General features: G+C 36.8%; 1 protein-coding gene across 1 annotated transcript; it reads right to left on the reverse strand.

The window, feature by feature from the left end:
• Nucleotides 1-4,224: 4,224 nt before the first annotated feature.
• LOC103717525 (phosphoglycolate phosphatase 1A, chloroplastic-like) lies at nt 4,225-17,613 on the reverse strand. The gene is made up of 11 exons (XM_008805954.5): nt 17,257-17,613; nt 17,078-17,145; nt 16,843-16,935; nt 16,649-16,720; nt 13,042-13,113; nt 12,102-12,161; nt 11,908-11,960; nt 7,974-8,071; nt 6,226-6,325; nt 4,539-4,642; nt 4,225-4,458 (listed from the first exon to the last, which is right to left on the reverse strand). Exons 1-11 carry the CDS (start codon nt 17,597-17,599, stop codon nt 4,352-4,354), a joined length of 1,170 nt encoding a protein of 389 aa, XP_008804176.4. The 5' UTR covers nt 17,600-17,613; the 3' UTR covers nt 4,225-4,351.
• Nucleotides 17,614-19,161: the final 1,548 nt, after the last annotated feature.

Genomic DNA, 19,161 nt, shown 5'->3' on the forward strand with positions numbered 1-19,161 from the left:
GAGATATTCTGTGGGAGCATCAAGCAAATGCTACATATTCTTTCTGCCAGTTTTTTTTTTTTTTCTGATTTTGTTAGCTATATTGTGTGAGGCATTATTATACCAAACTCTACATATAATTTCTTTTCAATGTTTTTATACCCTAGAATTGTTCATGCAAGCTGCCAAACTCCACCCAACAACTAATAGGCGACTTTTAGGCCTCGTCAACAATGGCAACCATGAGTTCGAGTTAGAGGTCCGCCACATATAAACCAATGCCCCTTGGGCCCCTCATCAAATACCTTTCTGCATTGCAACCATTGGCTGCTAATATGTGTGGGGTGTTATGATTCTAAATCAATGTACAAGAGATCTTGGATTGGATGGGACAAATGTGAGGTCAATGCTATTCCTACCAGGATGGAGGAGGAGGAGGAGGAGGGGAGAAAGGTGGTTCTTCCTGTCATATATGGCAAGCAGGAGAAGGATATGGTAGTTTTGGTGGCTCAAGGCTCAAGAAAAAAGGGAAGAATATCATGGTGAAGAAGAATGGGCAAGGTAAGTGATGGCTTTATGTAGATAGTATGAGGAGGTGGTGCACTTAAGCCATGGGTTGGTGGCTGGTGAGGAGCAATGTTCACACCCTCCTCTCAAAGTGAGAAGGTGGGGTTGGTGATGGTTGTAGATACTCAAAGTTGAATTAGTTGTGATGCCTTTTTTTCTTTTTTGGTGAGAATTTTTGGTGAAGCATCACTGTTGAGGAGGCAATGGCGTAGAATTGATATGGAATATTCTGAGGAGGAAGGTGAGAATGAAGAGCAGCGCATGTTGTTGCATCAGGGAAGTATTAGTGAATGACAATATGTTGACATTATGAGAAGGAAGAATAATGAAAACAAAGAGTTGGATTTTGAAATGAAGTATAGAGTTTTAGCTTATGATATGAGAATTGACTTTACGCATGTATGATCGACTAATTAAAAATTGCATATTTCCTGGAAAACTATAGTAGAATGTAATGCCGAATCATGAATAGTATTGGTTGAAAAGAATCTCAAGTTCAAGGTCAATTGAAGCTGAATCAACTTTGTTTGGAGTTTGATTAATGTTCTACTCACTTCGAGATCTTTAATTTGTTCATTCAAAATAGATTTTGTTTGAGTTGGCTCAAATTTTGGTGGTCAAGCACAATCAAATAGAAGATAGTTTGAACTCGAACATTAATTCTAAGCTCGAGTTTAGTTTCAAGCCAATTTTGACCAAATTTAAGCTCTCCAGCAAACTCCTCCAATTATACCCTTGTTGCTGAGATTGCTAAGCTAATTCCATTGTTTACATGTGAAAGTAAAATAATGGTTGTGATCCCATCTAAGAGACAGGCTGCTGCACCGACCCCGGTCCGGCTGCCGACCAAGGCTGTCAGCATGTACTCTAACTTCAGCTGCCATGGCTGTGATATCCAGGTCCTTCAACTAGTCCGTTCCAAGGGTGTCTCAACCTGGAGTTCCACTCCTCGCCGGACCTTTCTATAGCTCCGCTTTAGCCTTTACCCTCTATTTGACACAAAGGATAGATTGGAGGAAGGAATTTGGGTTGCAAGAGATATACAAAATACGGTAAGTTGATTTAGAATCGAACTAGTATTCCTACAATATATAATCAGGTTATGCCGATATATAAAATAGAGTAAGTAGATTTAGACTTGGAGTAGTGTCCTGAGTTGATTTGAACCCGTTCTCTAGGACTTGTAAACTCAAGACATACTCAACAATGGTAGAGTAGAAGTGCTTAAAAGATGATCAAGTGAAAAATGTCCCGACTTCGTCTTTTGGAGTGCTTAGAAGATCAACAAAGAGCAGTATGAAAACTTATGCTGCCTTCCAGATCTTAAAAGATATCTTTGGCATTGGATTGTATGGTGATTTCTTGGCTGTCAATAGAGCTGCAGAGGATTTGATTCACATTTTCTGTTACTCCATTCCCAATATGAAAATAAATGCATCGCAACTCTTTGATGCAAATCTGCAATATTACTTGCAGGCGAGTTGCTTGATTCCTGGGAAAGGTTACCTTATTTATCTACTCAAATTCTAGTAATTTTAACCTCATCGACACTCTTCAGTCACAGATGGCTCAGTCCTCAACTTTCTTGAGTTATGAATTTTTCAACTCGGTCCTCATTTTTTTCCACCATAGCCACCAAACAGGTGTTCTGAACTTAGAGCATTTGATTTGATATTCTCTTGTGTTCTCTAGGTATCTGCTGGACACTGCATGGAAGACAAACAGTGCACCTTGTGTATTTAGCTGAAGAATTTAAGATCTTTTGTTGTTAGAGTGCTTCATTCTTTGTTACGCTTCTGTTAGGGTTCGGTCGATATTTTTGTATATCAATTCATTCTTGTGCACAATGGCTAATAATGATTTTCCAAATTTAGTCAACCTGCTAGCAAATAGTTGTTCCGAGCCACCATTTAACTTTAGAGCATTTGATTTGCTAATCTCTTGTACTTTCTTAATATCTTCTGGATACTGCATGGAAACAATTGGCACAGCTTGTGCATTTAGATTAAGATTTTAAGACCTCCCCATTGCTAGAGTGCTCAGTTTTTTTGTTACATTTCTGTCCAGAATGAGGATACAGCATAAAATAAGTGCTGCTTTTTCGTTGTTTGCCCTACCCATGCTGATCATAAGATTCTAAAGCCAGATCCAAGAACAAGAATGGCAACATCTGATGTCGGTTTAGAGCTGAGCAAGAGGGAAAAGGATTTTGAGATTCCTTTGTTTTGCATTGTTCAACAATTTGTGTTGCAGAGGTTTTCATGCCCTTTCATTATCATGCGAACACTCGGCACAAATTTTTTCTGCCTAGCCAGAGCATGAGTCAATCTGTCCAGCAAGAAAAAATTTGTGCACATCAGGATCTTGGAATATTACAGTATTACATTGATTGTGATTTAGTTCCATATTGTTTCTGTGCATGCATTCTTTGAAAACCCAGACTAAATTCTTCGAAATTAAATGCGGTGATGTAATTATTCCTTGTTCATGTTAAATCACAATACTTGAATGACGGACATCATGAATCCCACAAAAAAAAAAGCGGGCAATGGTTAGTGATGCAGGAATCTGCATGGATTGTTAGATTACGTTAGATTACATTTTCTAATGCAATGACTTTTCGAAGATTCTGCACCTGAAGAACATATAAGCAGCTCATACCGGCAATTAATGTGAGGGCCATCGGATTCATCTCAAAAATTAACTTCTTTTTGTTGGTAAGTAGGGAGAAAACCTTGGAACTAAGAGAGAGAATATAAAGAGAAAAAAGTACTTACATGAATAATCTCAAAAGATACTTACATTGTTTGTTAATTGCCATAGCCAACTGCAGAAAGAACACTGCCTTGGCCAAAGATCTTTTTTCTTCCATATAAAGACCCTGGCCATGTTCAAGACCTGGTTCAGCAAAAATTTGAACTAAAGCAGCAGGATCAGTTTCTGCTGTCCTGGGACAAGGAACACTAGTGTTCCTTTACTAAACTTCTCAGATGACATTCAAGATTTATTCCTCTTCAATTGGCAGTTGAAATATATCTTTGAATTCCTTTGCCTCGCAGGTCAGCTCAAGGAATACAGAACCAAGGGCTAGCACATTTATTCAAAATTTATGGTAAGCGCCAAGATTTACATTCTGTCAGATATGAAATCATTTCCACAACAGATTAAGAAGATTTCTGACAACAACAATAATGATTGCAAGTAAATGCTCTCTGCTTCAGGATGAAACAAACAGCAGATAGTTTGTCCATGTAGAATCAAATATAGGACCAAGATACTAAGAGATAGAGATCAATCACTCAATGGAGTAATGACTCTTTACTGATGTAATCACTAATTTCATCTACCTTACCAAGAGTTCGGGAAGTTAAATTGTCTCTTCCAGCTGAAACTGCAATGCTGAAAGTCCCGAACTGTTTTTTTTATTCCTTTTTAATTTTAAATATCCAAAGTTCTGAAACCAATTTTGCCAGCACTGAGATGCTTGAAGCTCATGCATCCAGCTGATAGATGAAATTCTAGAGTCTAATTCAAGAACATTCCCTGTCTTATGCGCCATGCGAACCTTCACTGACAGAAATTACTGAACATTTGTGTTAACCCTGCTCAATTGTTTTTCTCTGATAACAAATATTAGCTTCTAGTCAGGTGATGTAAATAATCTAGAAAGATAAATAATTTGTACAATTCATTTCCACTCAATATATTAAAAGTGGCTGCCAATTTTTTTGTGGCTCATAAAACAATAATGTTGAAATCATTTTCTAAAACAAATTAAAATGGATTTACAGAAGAATTTATGTGCTTAGACTGTTGCAGCTTTTAGAGTAACAAAATCTGATATTTTGTTAGTATAGAAATCTGGCTGGATGGAGTTGTTGGGGCTTTGGAGCATCTGCAGAGTAGTCACACCTACAAAGAGACCATACTAAGTACCCACAGAGGGATGTCAAGCAGTTCAAGAAATGTAAGCGAGGAGGTATTTTACTTACCTGAGAGAACAAGGAGGGTCTTGCAGCCACCATTTTGCCCAAACAGGATATCAGTATCCAGTCGGTCTCCTACCATGCATATTTGTGATTTGAGAATGCCAAACCTGTTATCAAATTATAAACTATAAAATCTGTGTACAGGTCAATCGAAGATCAGCCTAGCTTCTACAATTAGTTGCCTACTATTGTCAATTGAGAAACCTACTCTGAGGCATGAGGCTCGGGATGTGCTCATGCACCCCTAGGCACATAGGGTTGTTTGTGAATGATCTGATTGCACTCGAGCAGACAGGCCTCAGAGTACCTAATCCAAATGTATCCAGATCCAGATTTGCCCCATGCTTCATTTATATTTTAGACTCGCTTCAACGTCCCGACTTTCAACTTGCCCTCAAATGGGGATCAATGCACCCTCAACAAACAGTTGCTCAGAACTCTAATGCTTACATTTACCTTCTTCTGGAGAGGACTAGGATTTTAGGTTTTGGCCTACTCAAATTAAAATATTTGTTTTTTTTTCTTTTCAAAATTGAATGTTTACATGGTCTTAAAGTTACACTTCATGCTACTTTTTTTATACAAAGATTTGACAGCAATAGAATCTATAAACTGAATGAAAGTATTCCTTCCATAATAATATCGGGCCATTGTTTGGAGCAATGGTAAAAAGCTTGGGTGACAAGTATAATAGCACAGATTCAAGTCTTGGGGGTAGCCACTTTGTATGGAAAGAAAAAAGTCAAATGTTAGATCTATCCCCAGTCTGCCCGTCCCAGGACCCTAGATTGCCAGGACCATAACTAGGTAATTATCCTTTTAATAATATTCTCTTATATAAATGACAATATGACGACTTCACAAACCTGATAGGTAACTTCAATCATCTTGGTTGTGCAACTCATCAAAGTTTTGTATAAATGGATAATGACTAATGGCCTCCTTGACCATATATATGAGTGTGCGTGCGCATACAAAATCATGTTGAAGAAAAAAAAATCAAACCATGATGTTCCAGAAGAAATTCAAAGGCCCAATTACAGACTGCTTTAGTCATGGGACACCTAGTACCTAAAGAGTTTTACATAATCAGTTTTAATACATGCCTTCATATAGTGTCCCTCCATAAAATATGTTGAGTAAGATACAAGACAAGGGGAGTGCGTCTGGAAGTATGGAGCTGCTTATACAAATTCTCTATAAATTATGTTGGTAATTTAGAAAAGAAATTGCAAATTCAGTACCTGACAGAAGTAAAGCAAATAAATTTAAGAGAGGAACCATCTTTCTATGGTTTACTTGTGAGAGATTATGTGAATTTCTTGTATAGGTTAAAAGGAGCTTTGCCATTATCCCTTGTTCAAAAGCATGTTACTCTCTGGTCCCTCCTAGAGAGGTGCAACATTCTTGGCATTGTCTGCTCTGCCATTTCATCATTATGCTCAGATTTTTTTCCCTAATGATTTTCTTCCTTCGTCTGTCCTACATCACATTAGCTACCCGTAGCTTCCCCTCAAGGCTCACCAGGTTTAACCGTTGAACACATTTTTTTTCTTCTTTTCTTTTTATTCTCCTCGTAAACTCAACTTCCATAATAGAACTTCTAATTGCCCATTGTTCTAGCATATCATATTACTTTTCTTCAAAAAAAGTTGAACAGAAATGGAAATATTAACTTTTATAATCTTACTTATTTGATAAATAGTCCATCATAAAAGTTGATGGCTTTCCAACGACAATAGGCTCTCGCTGAGTTGAACCGCAGAGTGCACCAACCATGGAACCACCACCTGAAGTACAGAAACAAACTTCAAGCAACGAGAAACTTTCTTGTGGATGAAGGAACTATTTTCCAAGACAGTTACACTTTCGTAATTCAAAAACTCAAAAGGCAGCAATAATTAATTTCACTAAAATTATCACCTGAACCCATTCTTACTGTGGTTTTGACATTTAATCAGCAGTATGCTATATAACAAACATAATATGAATGTGAAATCCTATTTCAGAAAACTATTCTTGTATATAGTTCAATTTGTATGCATATAGTGAAAAGGTCAGCAATCTGACTCATAGCAAGCACTGAGCAATATGATCCATTTCATCAGAGGTCAGATAGGAATCTCATTCTACATGAACCTTGCAGTGCCCTCAAGTATAAAAAGAACCATATGACCATGTCAGTGAATAGATATATTGTACCTGCTTTTTATAAGACAACCTTTAAAAATGCAGTTCATAAATTTTAAGTCAAAAAACCTTCAAGCCATAAACTTTTGTTTTAACAGTAAATTCCAGTACTTCATCATAAAATAAAGGCATATTCCTCTAATTGTATTAAAAATTATGAAAAACCTACTTCACATTTCACACAAATCTGTATTCTAGTAATGATTTTCTTTATGGGCGGATGAATTTTTCTAAGGTTTAAAATGAAGAGACACTGACAATACGAGATCAAGTTTTAGACAGTAAAGTTCACTGCAGGACTTTGAGGCCCATCATTAATGACGCTACTATAATTTGTTGTTCGATCTTCTATCGTAAGTTATGATGATTTGTCCAGGAAAGGCATCATGAGGACAAGAAGAAGCAGACTAGTTTGCCATCAGACAGAAAAGCTCTAGACATGGTATGTCGTACCGGTCCAAACCGGGTGCTACGGGGCGTACCGTACCAATTTGGTACCGGTATCCGGTAGGATGACGTACCGAAATTTCGTACTATTCCGTACCGACACTGTGCTAGTGTGGCATCGGTACGGGGTCCGGTACCGAGACGGTAAACCTTGGGTCTAGAGATTGAAATTTAGACACAAGATACAGATTCCTCTTCAGTTTCAAAATTATAATTTTGGAGTTAGAAAAATTACTTTATGTTTTTTTTGTTTATAAAGAACAGTTTTTTTAGTTCTAGGGAAACATTTTCTTGATGGAGGATAACATATATTGATTTTGTTAAAACTTGCTAGCTGTTTAATTTCATCTCAAGATTCATGAGTACTCATTTTATCATTATCAATGTCTGACATAAGATGCCAAATATGGGAAGTCTTGTAATGTTTTCTAGAATTGCTCGCTACTCTGACACCCTAAAGGTGCTTCCCGAACCAAGAAATTCCTGGATGATTTCACATGCACCAACCACTTTGCAACTTATTAGTAAGTAGTCTGGAGAAAGTCCAACAAGAAAAGAGTGGCTCCCTCACATGCATCACTGCTTAATTTGTTTCAACCCGAGATCTACCTCAAGTCTACTGCCAATAATCAGATATTCTTAGATGAAAGAATGAAGCAACACAGTCATTAGCATTGTTTGAAATGCAGTAATTTCAAAATCATAGTCAGAAAGCACCTTTTGATTTAAGCCAAAACTGAAATATATGTTGTTGGCATGCATCCAATAATATCTATTCTAGACAGGTATCAAGAGGCAAACCTGCCCATTCTTGAGCATCAGTGAGATGAGTCACAGCATCACGATTTGTAGCAATGAAAAGACACCCAGGATTTTCACGGATACAAAGGGTTCCATACCTCCAATTGGTACAAAAATGTAGAAAGCATTCAGCATTAAATAAAAAAAAAAAAATTCCCATAAAGAAACATTCCCGCTCACAATAGATGAAGAGACAAGATAACTTGGACTATGGTTTATAAATATAATACACAAGAACAATGCTGCGAGAAATGACAGACAGTTATGCAATACATACATAATGAAGACAAAGGAGGTGGATAACTGAATGAAAAATTAAATAAAGAATGAATTCTGTAAGGCTACATCATTACAATGACCAAATCATATGAACTTGTTAATTGTCAGTATTGTGACCTTTCCGTATCAAAAAGGTTCAACAAACTGATAGTACATGTCATTCATGTCATTCATATGACATCTTTTTACCCTGTCAGGTTACATAAATTTCCACTGAGTTTCTCTGCATGGCGCATAAACTGAACTTTTGACAAACAGGAGTCAAAAATCTCAAGCAAAGTAGAAATATAGTAGTTCAATAGAAGTGCAGAGAAAGAACTTAAAAACAAATAAGAGAATACTGATGCTCGAGCAGCTATCCAAATGTCTCCCTTCTATTACTGAAAAGAGAAACCTAGCATTTCACATGTGCAATGCACATCATCTATAAGTAGAGTGGAAATGAAAGGGGGAAACAAATAATAAATTTTAGGAAAGGGAGTGAGGAAACAAGGGACAGAGCAGATCTGTATAAGAAAAACCAAAGGACCTTTTTCCCAAAAGGGAAATAAGATAGAGTTGTTCCAGACTGGAGTCATTCTCTTTAGGTGTATCTTCATATCATTAGTGAACTCAAATGGGAGTGGAGACCTATCCCCAGAGTTCCATTAAAAACAGTAGAGATGGTCAATCCTCGGTTCCCATAATCAGGAGTAGCTGCAGGAGCAGGTGCAGGTGTGGGTGGATGGAAGTAGAAAATTTAGAAAACTTTTAATAAAGGAAGCATTTAGGAAGTGGGTTTGCATTCATAATTTGGGAAGATTCCGAAGTATGTGCATTACCTTAGATAGAAGATTCCAATTCCCAAGGATCAATCACTAGTAAGATCTAATATGTTCAAGATTTTTGTGCTATTTTACAATGGAGACCTAATTCGATAATGAAAGCATGCAATATGCAGTTGAGACTCTTCTCGTCATGAAAAAACTATTTAATTATCCTACGTTAGATGCCGGGGCATGTTTCACAAAGCCTAAAAGTGTGAGTTCTGTCATATAACTCAGTATTTAAGAGAACATATGTGAGGACCCGTGCGGGCGTGTGTTTAGTCCCACATCGGTTATTTGCTGGGTAGATCTTGGGTACTTGTACAGGATCAAGGAACCAAAATAATACCTTCCGGCTGGCCATTTTGGGTGAGGTCTTGAGTTGTTACAAATGGTATCAGAGCGGACCCGGCCCATAACCTATGTGGACTAGGGGACACTGCAGCACAGATCCATTGGGGCTGACCACGAGCCGATCGTGGTGTTTGTGATTAGATTTAAATGGATTTGAACCCTTAACCTGCGGGGTCGGGCAGCAGCAGAAGTCGGTCTTCTCTGAAGGAACAAACGGAGGCAGAAGAAAGCAAGGCAGTCAATCCCGATGCTTTGATTTGAACTCTTCCCACCTTAGAGCTGTCTCAATCCCACCCTCCGAAGTTGAATGGAAAGACCCGCATACAGCACGAACATAGGACAAGGACGTTAGGGCTTGAACGAGGGGAGTATGTGAAGACCCGTGCGGGCGTGTGTTTAGTCCCACGTCGGTTATTTGCTGAGTAGATCTTGGGTACTTGTACAGGATCAAGGAACCCAAATAATACCTTCTGGCTGGCCATTTTGGGTGAGGTCTTGGGTTGTTACAACATAGATACAAGATTAATCAGCAAATGAATTTCTTAATAGTGAGTTGTTTGATAAACCTCATAGGCCATACAGACTGCAAGAGTAATTGCTGTTTAGAAATTTAAGATGCAAATCTATGTTTTAAATGCAGGGCTCAGGCTATAAATATAACAACCCAGAATCTCACCCAAAATGGCTAGCCGGAAGGTATTATTTGGGTTCCTTGATCTTGTATAAGTACCCAAGATCTATCCAGCGGATAACCGATGTGGGACTAAACACACGCCCGCACGGGTCCTCACATACTCCCTCCGTTCAAGTTCTGACGTCCTCGTTAGACTAAGGGTTCAAATCCATTCGAATCTAATAACAAACATCACAATCAGCCCGTGGTCAGCTCCAATAGATTCATGCTGCAGTGTTTCCTAGTCCACATAGGTTATGGGCCGGGTCCGCTCTGATATTATTTGTCACAACCCAGGACCTCACCCAAAATGGCTAGCTGAAAGTTATTATTTGGGTTCCTTGATTCTGTATAAGTACCCAAGATCTACTCAGCGAATAATCGATATAGGACTAAACACACGCCCGCACGGGTCCTCACAATAAAAAAGACAATTTACCAAAGAAAGTCATGATTTTGATATGTGAGATGGAGATTGGATGCTGCAACTTCACTTGCTGCATGAAGCTAGCAAGAAATAGCAGCATCTATCCTTCATGGTGACTATTAACTAATAAATGCCATGTGGCATAAAAACCCAAAATCTGAAGAGAAAAAAGCCTGCATCACATGGAAATATGGCAGAAGTTACAAAATGAAAATGTAACAAGTATGGATATGGGCTGATCTCGACACACTCAAAAACCCCTCCTCATGTAGTGGCACAAAAGGTCACCACTAGCCCAAGATCTCCAACCAAAGTAGAAGAAGAAGACAAACGTCGGGATAAGATGAAAGCTTAACATTTCATTAAAACTTAAAAGGCTCCTACAAGATTAACAAGGAAGCTTATGAGTAATGATTCATGCAAAGGTACATCTACAAGCTTAACTTACATGCATACAAGCTTCACACATGGGGGTTATTCAAGGTTTGTTCATGGAAGAACATTCACAGAAAAGATGGAGTTGTCATGAATTCTCTGGAGAAGAGTTCTCTAGAACGGGAATGATGACTATGTGGAAAGTTTCATGTAATGAGGTAGTAAATACATGTATTTAATAGCCGGTCACTCCATTGGCTGGACTACAAATATTAGTCCCTATTGACTGGGACTTTAAACACGTGGCCCAAGTTTCAAACTTTCTTTAATTCCCGGTCCCTAAAAATTGTACACACTTAGACCCCAATAAGTACACAGTTTTTAAAAACTGTATACACACAGAAATAAGTGTGTGCAAGAACAGTATAACTGTGTAGAAGGACAATATAAATGTGTTCAAGAACAAGTATAAGTGTGTGCAATATGCATAACTATGTGCAAATCTTGTATAAGTGTGTGCAGGTTAAATGCTAATGGTCAAAGGACCGCGTGTTAAACTCCAGTCAAAGAAAGGACTAGTTTTAAGTTCCCTTAGTAAATAACCTAGTTTGATGGTGGAGAATTATGGCCTTTGGATAGGATAGATGGTTGGCTAATATATATGTTCAAAATTTGAATTTTGTAGAACGGGGATGGATGATGGAGGGAAGTGGGCTGCACCAAACATGTATTGCTCACACGTGCAAGCTAGCAAGTAACAAAATTGCACCTAATAACTGGCCTCCTACAACATGATATAACTAAAAAATAAAATAAAATAAGCTACTAGCTAACATAACTAAGGTGACCAGGAGTACGCTATACAAAAATTAACAATAAGGAAAACTCACAATCTTAATGAGTTAAATTTGGGCACTTTCAAAATGGCAGAATGATAAGCAGCATACAAATTTGTACTCTACATATGCTTTCTACTAGCCTACAAAGCAGGAAAAGTTAAGAAATGGATAGAAGACATACTGAACTTTATAGTAGTTGAAATAACGATCAAATCCAACCACAACAGCTCCAACCTAAAGAAAGAAACCCAACAAGATCTAATTACATATTTGGAGATGAAGAAACTATTCATTGGATCCTCACCAAGAATGCTGCAAAAGGAAACCAAGCCTGAAGCCTTGCAAATTAAGGGTTTGGAAAGAGTATAACTATACATTTTCATCATGCTCCATATAAAAGCCAGGCTTCAACTCTATCTTTTTCTCACCATCCACCTGAAAATGAATAAATTCAATGTCACCCTCATATGCTGAATGGTCGTATCATAACCCAAGGAGAATTTTCCCAACTAATTCGTGACAGAAGAAAATCAAGTTCTATTATGATCGGCAGTGCTTTTTTTTTCAAACTAAAGATCAGTACTATAGAATGCATTATTCTTACATCATATTTACCCCAAAATTTAACATGTGTCTACCAACTGAAATACATGGTTGATGATAATACAGCATTTTATCAAATTACTTGCTAGTCATGTAAGAGGCCATATATGGGTATGACTGGCAATTGTCACTTGTACAAGAGTCCATTGTGGGTAATTTTTGTTGGAAAAATAACTACCTCAAGGAAGTTGGTCATGTGGCAGCCGCTAAAGGGAGTTAAAGCAACCACCATGTAGAGTGGCTAATGGAGGAAACAACCTAGCAGAAATTATATTTTAGAGATAACTGCCCCACCTTCCTATATAAAGGAATGAAGGCTCCTATATGCTCCCTCTAGATAAGTTTGTAGCAAGAGTGAGCCTATGACAGCCTTTGACAGCTTTTAGTATCAAAGCTATCATTTGCATTCACTTCTCCGATGGAATTCTTTTAGCAGAAAATGAGCGTCGATTTTTAAATGAAAATAGGAAACACACAAAGAAGTAGGCCCTCAAATAAATCAATCAACATCATAGTTGACTTATTTGTGCCATAAATCACCATAAAAAATCATCTACTGTCATATTAAATAAATTTCAAGAGATCAAACAAGAGATGAATATGAAAAGCAAAGTGAATAAAAGATCAACAATATGTAACATTTTAGACTTTTAGTTTTAATACACAAAGTATTTATTTAAGTTTAAGTTTATGCTAGTGACTTACAACATACCGGACCACCAAGATATTGAAATCCAGCAAGCTCTAGCTCCTTTAGTATTCCATCCTCACCTATCACATATACCTGAAATTTCAGCAGATAACTTTAGAAAACTGGAATCATTTACTTGTCAATTTTTCCTCATCATTCAAGGTAAATAAATTAAATATTTGTGAAACATAAGTAAAAAATCAATAATATGCACTAATAACAGGACTTCTTTATTTTGAAAACTAAGAAAGGATGAAACCCAACCAAAATTGAGGTGAGTGCGGAATTCAAATATTGGTTATTGGTACCCAACCGCAGTGACTTTACCAACTGTATTAGCTAGCACTCTCCAAATAATAGGACCTCTAGAAGATCAAGATATATAACTCAAGTAAATAGTTGTGATTGTAATGCTATCACATTATGTTTTGTTCATATATGCCTATATAAATAGAGAGAAAGTAGAGCTAACATGCAAGCGCCCAAACAACATCCCTAATAAGCTTGGTCCTGATTGGGCCTAACACCGATGATCTAAGCAATTGAATATGATCTACTAACTCTAAACTGCTCGCTATCAAAAAGTCATGTGATCTGGAGATCCCTAGCCTATGAATCCAGTGGTTAAAAAAATATGAATTATTTCATGTGATTTGTCCATTTTTGACAACTGGATGCACAAGCTAAAGATCTCCAAATCACATGATCTTTTGATAATGAGAAATTTTGGGGTAATAGATTACATCCAATGGCACAAATAATTGGTGCCGAGCTCCGGTCCATCAAGATCAATCTTATTAGGGCCGTTGTGCATACACCCAAATATTAGTACTACATTGCTAATAAACTTTAATAATTTTATATATCCATATATGTATATAAATATTATATACATGGCTAATAAAATTTAATAATTTGATTAAAAGAATTTCCAGCAACATGATTCTTCAAGACATTAGTGAACCATCAGATAGGTTAAATGAATAAGATGCTATTGTTCTATCTTGATTTAATTATTTGGAAGAAAGGGTTTAAGACTTCAAGTTCATGCTCTTGTTGTGTTATGTAATTGGAGATCCTCTAACTCGTGATTATTGCACACTAGCAGTTTTATGAGATACATTTTAGTGTGTTATACATTGACAATTGAAATGTACACAATATTTATGATATCAACCTTTGACATGGCTTGAATACTTGAATGAGTGGCATAGCACAAAATCCTAATCACAAAATGCTTTGTGGGATTATGTACATTGCTGACAATTGACATCATATTTATATAGAGACACTTAACATAGATTTATCGAGTTTATATTTATCATATTGCTCATTGAACAAAAAAGACATGTATTTACCACATGGTAAATAACCTATAAGATGAACTGTTTTCTTTCCATAAGCTTAAACAACAAATATTACCCCATATATAATTGTCACTCAATGGATTATGGAGTGTAAATTAATCGGTCTTAGGAAAATATATTGATCCAATTATCATTTGTATATATCATCAAATTTTCTTCACCAATATCTCCTTTTATTTTGCAAATCATTTTAACATTAATTGATCTTGTTGTTGGTAGGTGACACACAGCAAATTAATTTGTAACATCATATTGGCACAATATGGATTTTTAGTATACATAATGTTTGTAGACATGCTAGAGCCATTAGCACTATCAAAAATCTGTACTATGCTTCAGATGACCATATTATGGGGGAGACCAGTACTCGCGAAGCTACATATGTTCAAAAAAGAAGATGTATAACATATTAATAAAATTAATCAAACCTTCCAAGATAATCAGCCAAATTAAGAATCCAACTTATTAGGTACTTCATATAAGTTTGGTTATTATCCTTGACATGGCTTTGGATAAGGATATAACAGCAGTTATTAGAAAAGGTAGGCCCATCTCCTACTCAACTGGCTTCAACTTTTGGTTCTATAAAGGATAAAAGTCCCAGAAATAGCTACGAAAACATCCAAATCACAATATGAATCTTCACTTAATGTAATGTCAAGATGATTCACAATAATGAAAACAAAAATATGATAATCAACTGCAAGAACCAACCAAAAAAAGTTATTTGAAAAAGAGGACAAATTCAAGAAGTTATGACTAACTACAAGCTTGATCATGCAGGGTTTGGTTAATGATAGAAATGATGTAGAGATAGTGGCGTAAAAAGATAAGAAAAAATCTGATTTATTTCAAGAAGAAAAAGTGAGCTATATGCTGTCAACATTAAGTTTGAACATTAAGTTTGATATAGTGAAAGAAATAACAAACACTGTCAGCATATGTGTCCACCAACAATTCAAAGATTAAAAAAAAAAAAATCAGAAGCCAATTATGTGATGAGATAAACACATAGGTACAAAAAAAAAAATTGTCCGTCCAAAAAGTGGCGCAATCAGCCAGAAATAAGATTAAATTCATGGGGGAGACATCAATAAATGGATAAGCATACGATAATGATTTCCATGAGGCACACATAAGACCAATTACATTTTATGGATTAGAGCATTAGCATTAGAGAAGGAAAATGAGTGCAAGATAAGGATGTTACGGTGCAAATATGGTAATTTATGTATGAAACAGTTGAATGAGCAAATTATGAGCATATCAATCAAGGATGATGTGAGAGAACCAATTGAGATAATTTGTCAATCTGGCTATTCATGCCTTCTAGATGAAACAAACACCCTATATCAAAAGGTATATTATCTTATTGCTTGGACTACACTCTCTGCAAATCAGGGCAATTCTAGAAGCTCACTCCTCTATTACATGAGTCTAACTTGCGATATATCAGGTAGATAACCCTATTTTCTAATTGACCATATCGGTTTTGTGATAGGCCCTCTTTTTCCTAAGTTTTGCTTGACCAGGAATTTGGCACCAGTATTAGTAGGTTGATGTCATATTAGCAGCCAATCTTATTAATGCTCTATCCTTCAGAGGAGCCTTTTCAAGTTTGAGTTGTAGTCTCTAGTCTCTACACCCTATAATTTATAGGAAAAGGCTTGATGATGATCACAATATAAGCCAAAAGGAGTTCTGATTTAAGAAGGTTAGAAAAAAAGCGGATAATCAAAAAAATTTAACAAAAGTATTAAGAAGGAAGTGAGGGCCCTTCTTATTTGGGTATATTCAAACATGCAGAGAAATAATATTGAAGTAGGGTGGATACCTTACTTCCAATATATAAAAGTGGAAGCAAACCCCATATCATATATTCTCCCATTCATGAAACTTTTGAATTTTAATTTCACAAGCCTTGTGTGGACAAAAGAAATAATCTACCACCAAATTTTTTTGAATAGCACAAATTTGGGGAACATCACACTCCGAATATTCACAAAGTAGTAATAAGAGCATTGAGTATTATCTGAAAATATAAGAAAATGAGGGTATAGACATATGTATAGATTAGATTACAGATGGTTACTGATCTGTTTGCCTTTTTAAATTCAAACCTTCTCTGATAGGTAGGAAACAGTCCAAACAAAATGGAAGGAAGTAAGGTCATGCCCAATGCTGCTGCTCCACCACTACTCTATCACCAAAATGTTGATAAAAAGTACTGTAAATTTACTATCCATCACTAAGATGCATACCTTTTTCTCTTTGGGGAAGTCAACGGACTTCAAATAGGCTGCAGCAGCAAAAGATGATGCAAAAATCTCTTCCTACAATAACTTGACCACTATTATGTTCAATCCCGCAGGAACATTATAAGCTAACTCAAAAGCAAAAGCAAAGTTGAAAAATAAAAAATAAATTTGCACAAAGCAGCGACATCAAAACACACCTCATTGACACTCAAACCAAGCGTCTCAAATTTCTTCCCATATTGCTTCCTCGACTTCGTTGAATTGTTAGTGACAAAAACCAATCTTTTTCCCTAAACAAAACAAATAAAAGCAAATATCTCACAACCACACAATAATCTATATTCATATTTTTCAATCTACCTGATCATTCTAACCTACCAATCAACTAATAACAACAGAAGGACCCGCAAAAGGTTACAAAAAAAGACTAACTTTTGACCGCAGCATATCGAGAGTTTCCGGCACCCCATCGATCAAACTATCCCCTTTCCATATAACTCCTGCAATCCAAACAAAACCAATATAAAACACCAGAAGAGGAATCCATCTCGATTTCTCAATTCTACAATATAATTCTAATAAAGTGGGTGCAAAGAGAGAAAGGAGTTCACCATCGCAATCAAAGATGAAGGTTTCGACAGAATCAATGAGCCCGTCGGCGTTCTCGAGCTTCTGAGCCGATCCTCGGACGGCAGAACTCGCACTCATGGTGGAATTCCGGCGACCGAGTGTTCTCCTAGCTACGGAAGAGGGAGAAGAGGAGAAGGAGGGCGGGAGGAGGCTCGAGAAGAGCCTCCGCCTCTTGGGGAGAAGAGGAGAGATTAGAGTTCTGGGGGAGGAAGAAGGGGAGTAGAGGGCGAGGAAGGAGTGCGAGACAGCTCCGGTTATCAACATCTCAAAACTCTCCCCTTTCCCGTGAGCTTTTAAAAGAAGAGAGAGTTTCCGTGGTTTCATTGGTCCAACGGCCGACTGAGGTTTTAAAAGGGTGGGGGAGTTTGTGGATGGATATGGGAGTCGAGATTTTGTGTGGGAAATTTTGAGTGGAACGTGTGGTGGTTGTGGCTTCCCACCATCAAGCTGGGAATGGGACCGGTGGGATGCGTAGAGACGTGAGTTTGTCGTGGTAGCAGTCATATTTGTAGATGCTAGGTTGAGGTTGGATCGGATTCAGATCATGTTCGGATCAAAAATTTTATTTATTTATCATAAATTAAAATTTTATATTTAAATTTGAGTCACTCATCATGTATTTGAGGGTGGGTAACATCAAATTCTTATCGGATCATCATTTGGTTTGACGCACCACTAATTGTCCGATTACACATGAACATGCGTGAAGATGTACAATTTGTAGATGCATACTAGTACAAATATCATATGTTATATCTCTGTGTATGTTTTCTTGCAGCTCAACTTATGAGTTTGCGGTGGCAGCAGTCATATTTGTAGATGCTTGGTTGAAGTTGGATCCGATTCGAATCATGTTCGGATAAAAAAAAATATTTATTCATCATAAATTAAAATTTTATATTTAAATTTGAGTAACTCACTCATCATGTATTTGGAGGTGGGTAACATCAAATTCTTATCGGATCATCATTTGGTTTGATGCACCACTAATTGTCCCATTGCATATCAACATGCATGAAGATGTACAAATATCATATGCTATATCTCTGTGCATGTTTTCTTGCATCTCAACATGTGAGCTGGTAGCTGAAATTGCATGGATCTATGGCTATCAAATGATTGGATGGGCATCCACCTACTTTGCTCCTGAAGTATTGTATTGTTTCAGATACAAAGGCATTTGAGACTGAGAAATAAGTAACTTTAGGTCTCTCGACAAAGTATGAGTCTGAAAATGCTACACAAAATCTTTAATGAGATACGAAATCATAGGTAACCATGTCTGTATGCATCACAGCCATTCACATCATACTCTTTAGTTTTCTCAAAACATATATATTACTACTTATTCTTGAGTCAACAAGGAGGTTTCTAATGCAGTAGCACGGATGCGTACTCTTAAGAGGGAATCAGAGGAATGGAAGTGGTACTTGTATCTCTGGGAAGATAATGTGCTGCACTTGCATGCTGTGGCCCAAATAGCCAGTTAAGTGGGTCTTTCTCTAAGACATGAGTTGAAATTGTTAAGAAATTAAAAATGCTGGAGTAAGTAGAGGACCTTGGCACTAAAACACCTGACAATGGAGTTTTAAGAAATTATAAAACAAAATCAACTAATATAAGAAATAAATGATTAATATCAAAAAGCTAATCTTTCCTTTGTTCAAGAATTTTTTTTTAAAAAAAAAGACTCACTTCTAGTTAGATGCTGGAAAAATGGATTTGACTTCAAGTACTGCATGGTGGAAGGAAATGTTAAATCCTGTGTTAGAGCAATGCAAAACTTAGTACTGCAATAACACAAATATCACAAGAAAAAAGAAACCCATTACACAACTGTCCTATAATTTTTACGTGGGAGCTTTTTTAAGTCCAGACTGTTGGTG

This window comes from Phoenix dactylifera, chromosome 4 (genome assembly GCF_051530095.1).
Source record: "Phoenix dactylifera cultivar Ajwa chromosome 4, Ajwa_hap1_PhDact_Kaust_v1.1, whole genome shotgun sequence".
Taxonomy (NCBI): Eukaryota; Viridiplantae; Streptophyta; class Magnoliopsida; order Arecales; family Arecaceae; genus Phoenix; species Phoenix dactylifera.

What these genes read in the sequence shown, in the direction of transcription:
- LOC103717525 (XM_008805954.5), bottom strand. Translation starts at nt 17,599, where the DNA reads ATGAAACCACGGAAACTCTCTCTTCTTTTAAAAGCTCACGGGAAAGGG. An exon ending in CTTCATCTTTGATTGCGATG is followed by an intron (nt 17,146 to 17,256) that starts GTGAACTCCTTT and finishes TTTGGATTGCAG; the next exon opens with GAGTTATATGGAAAGGGGAT. An exon ending in ATGGACTATTTATCAAATAA is followed by an intron (nt 4,643 to 6,225) that starts GTAAGATTATAA and finishes ATTTGATAACAG; the next exon opens with GTTTGGCATTCTCAAATCAC.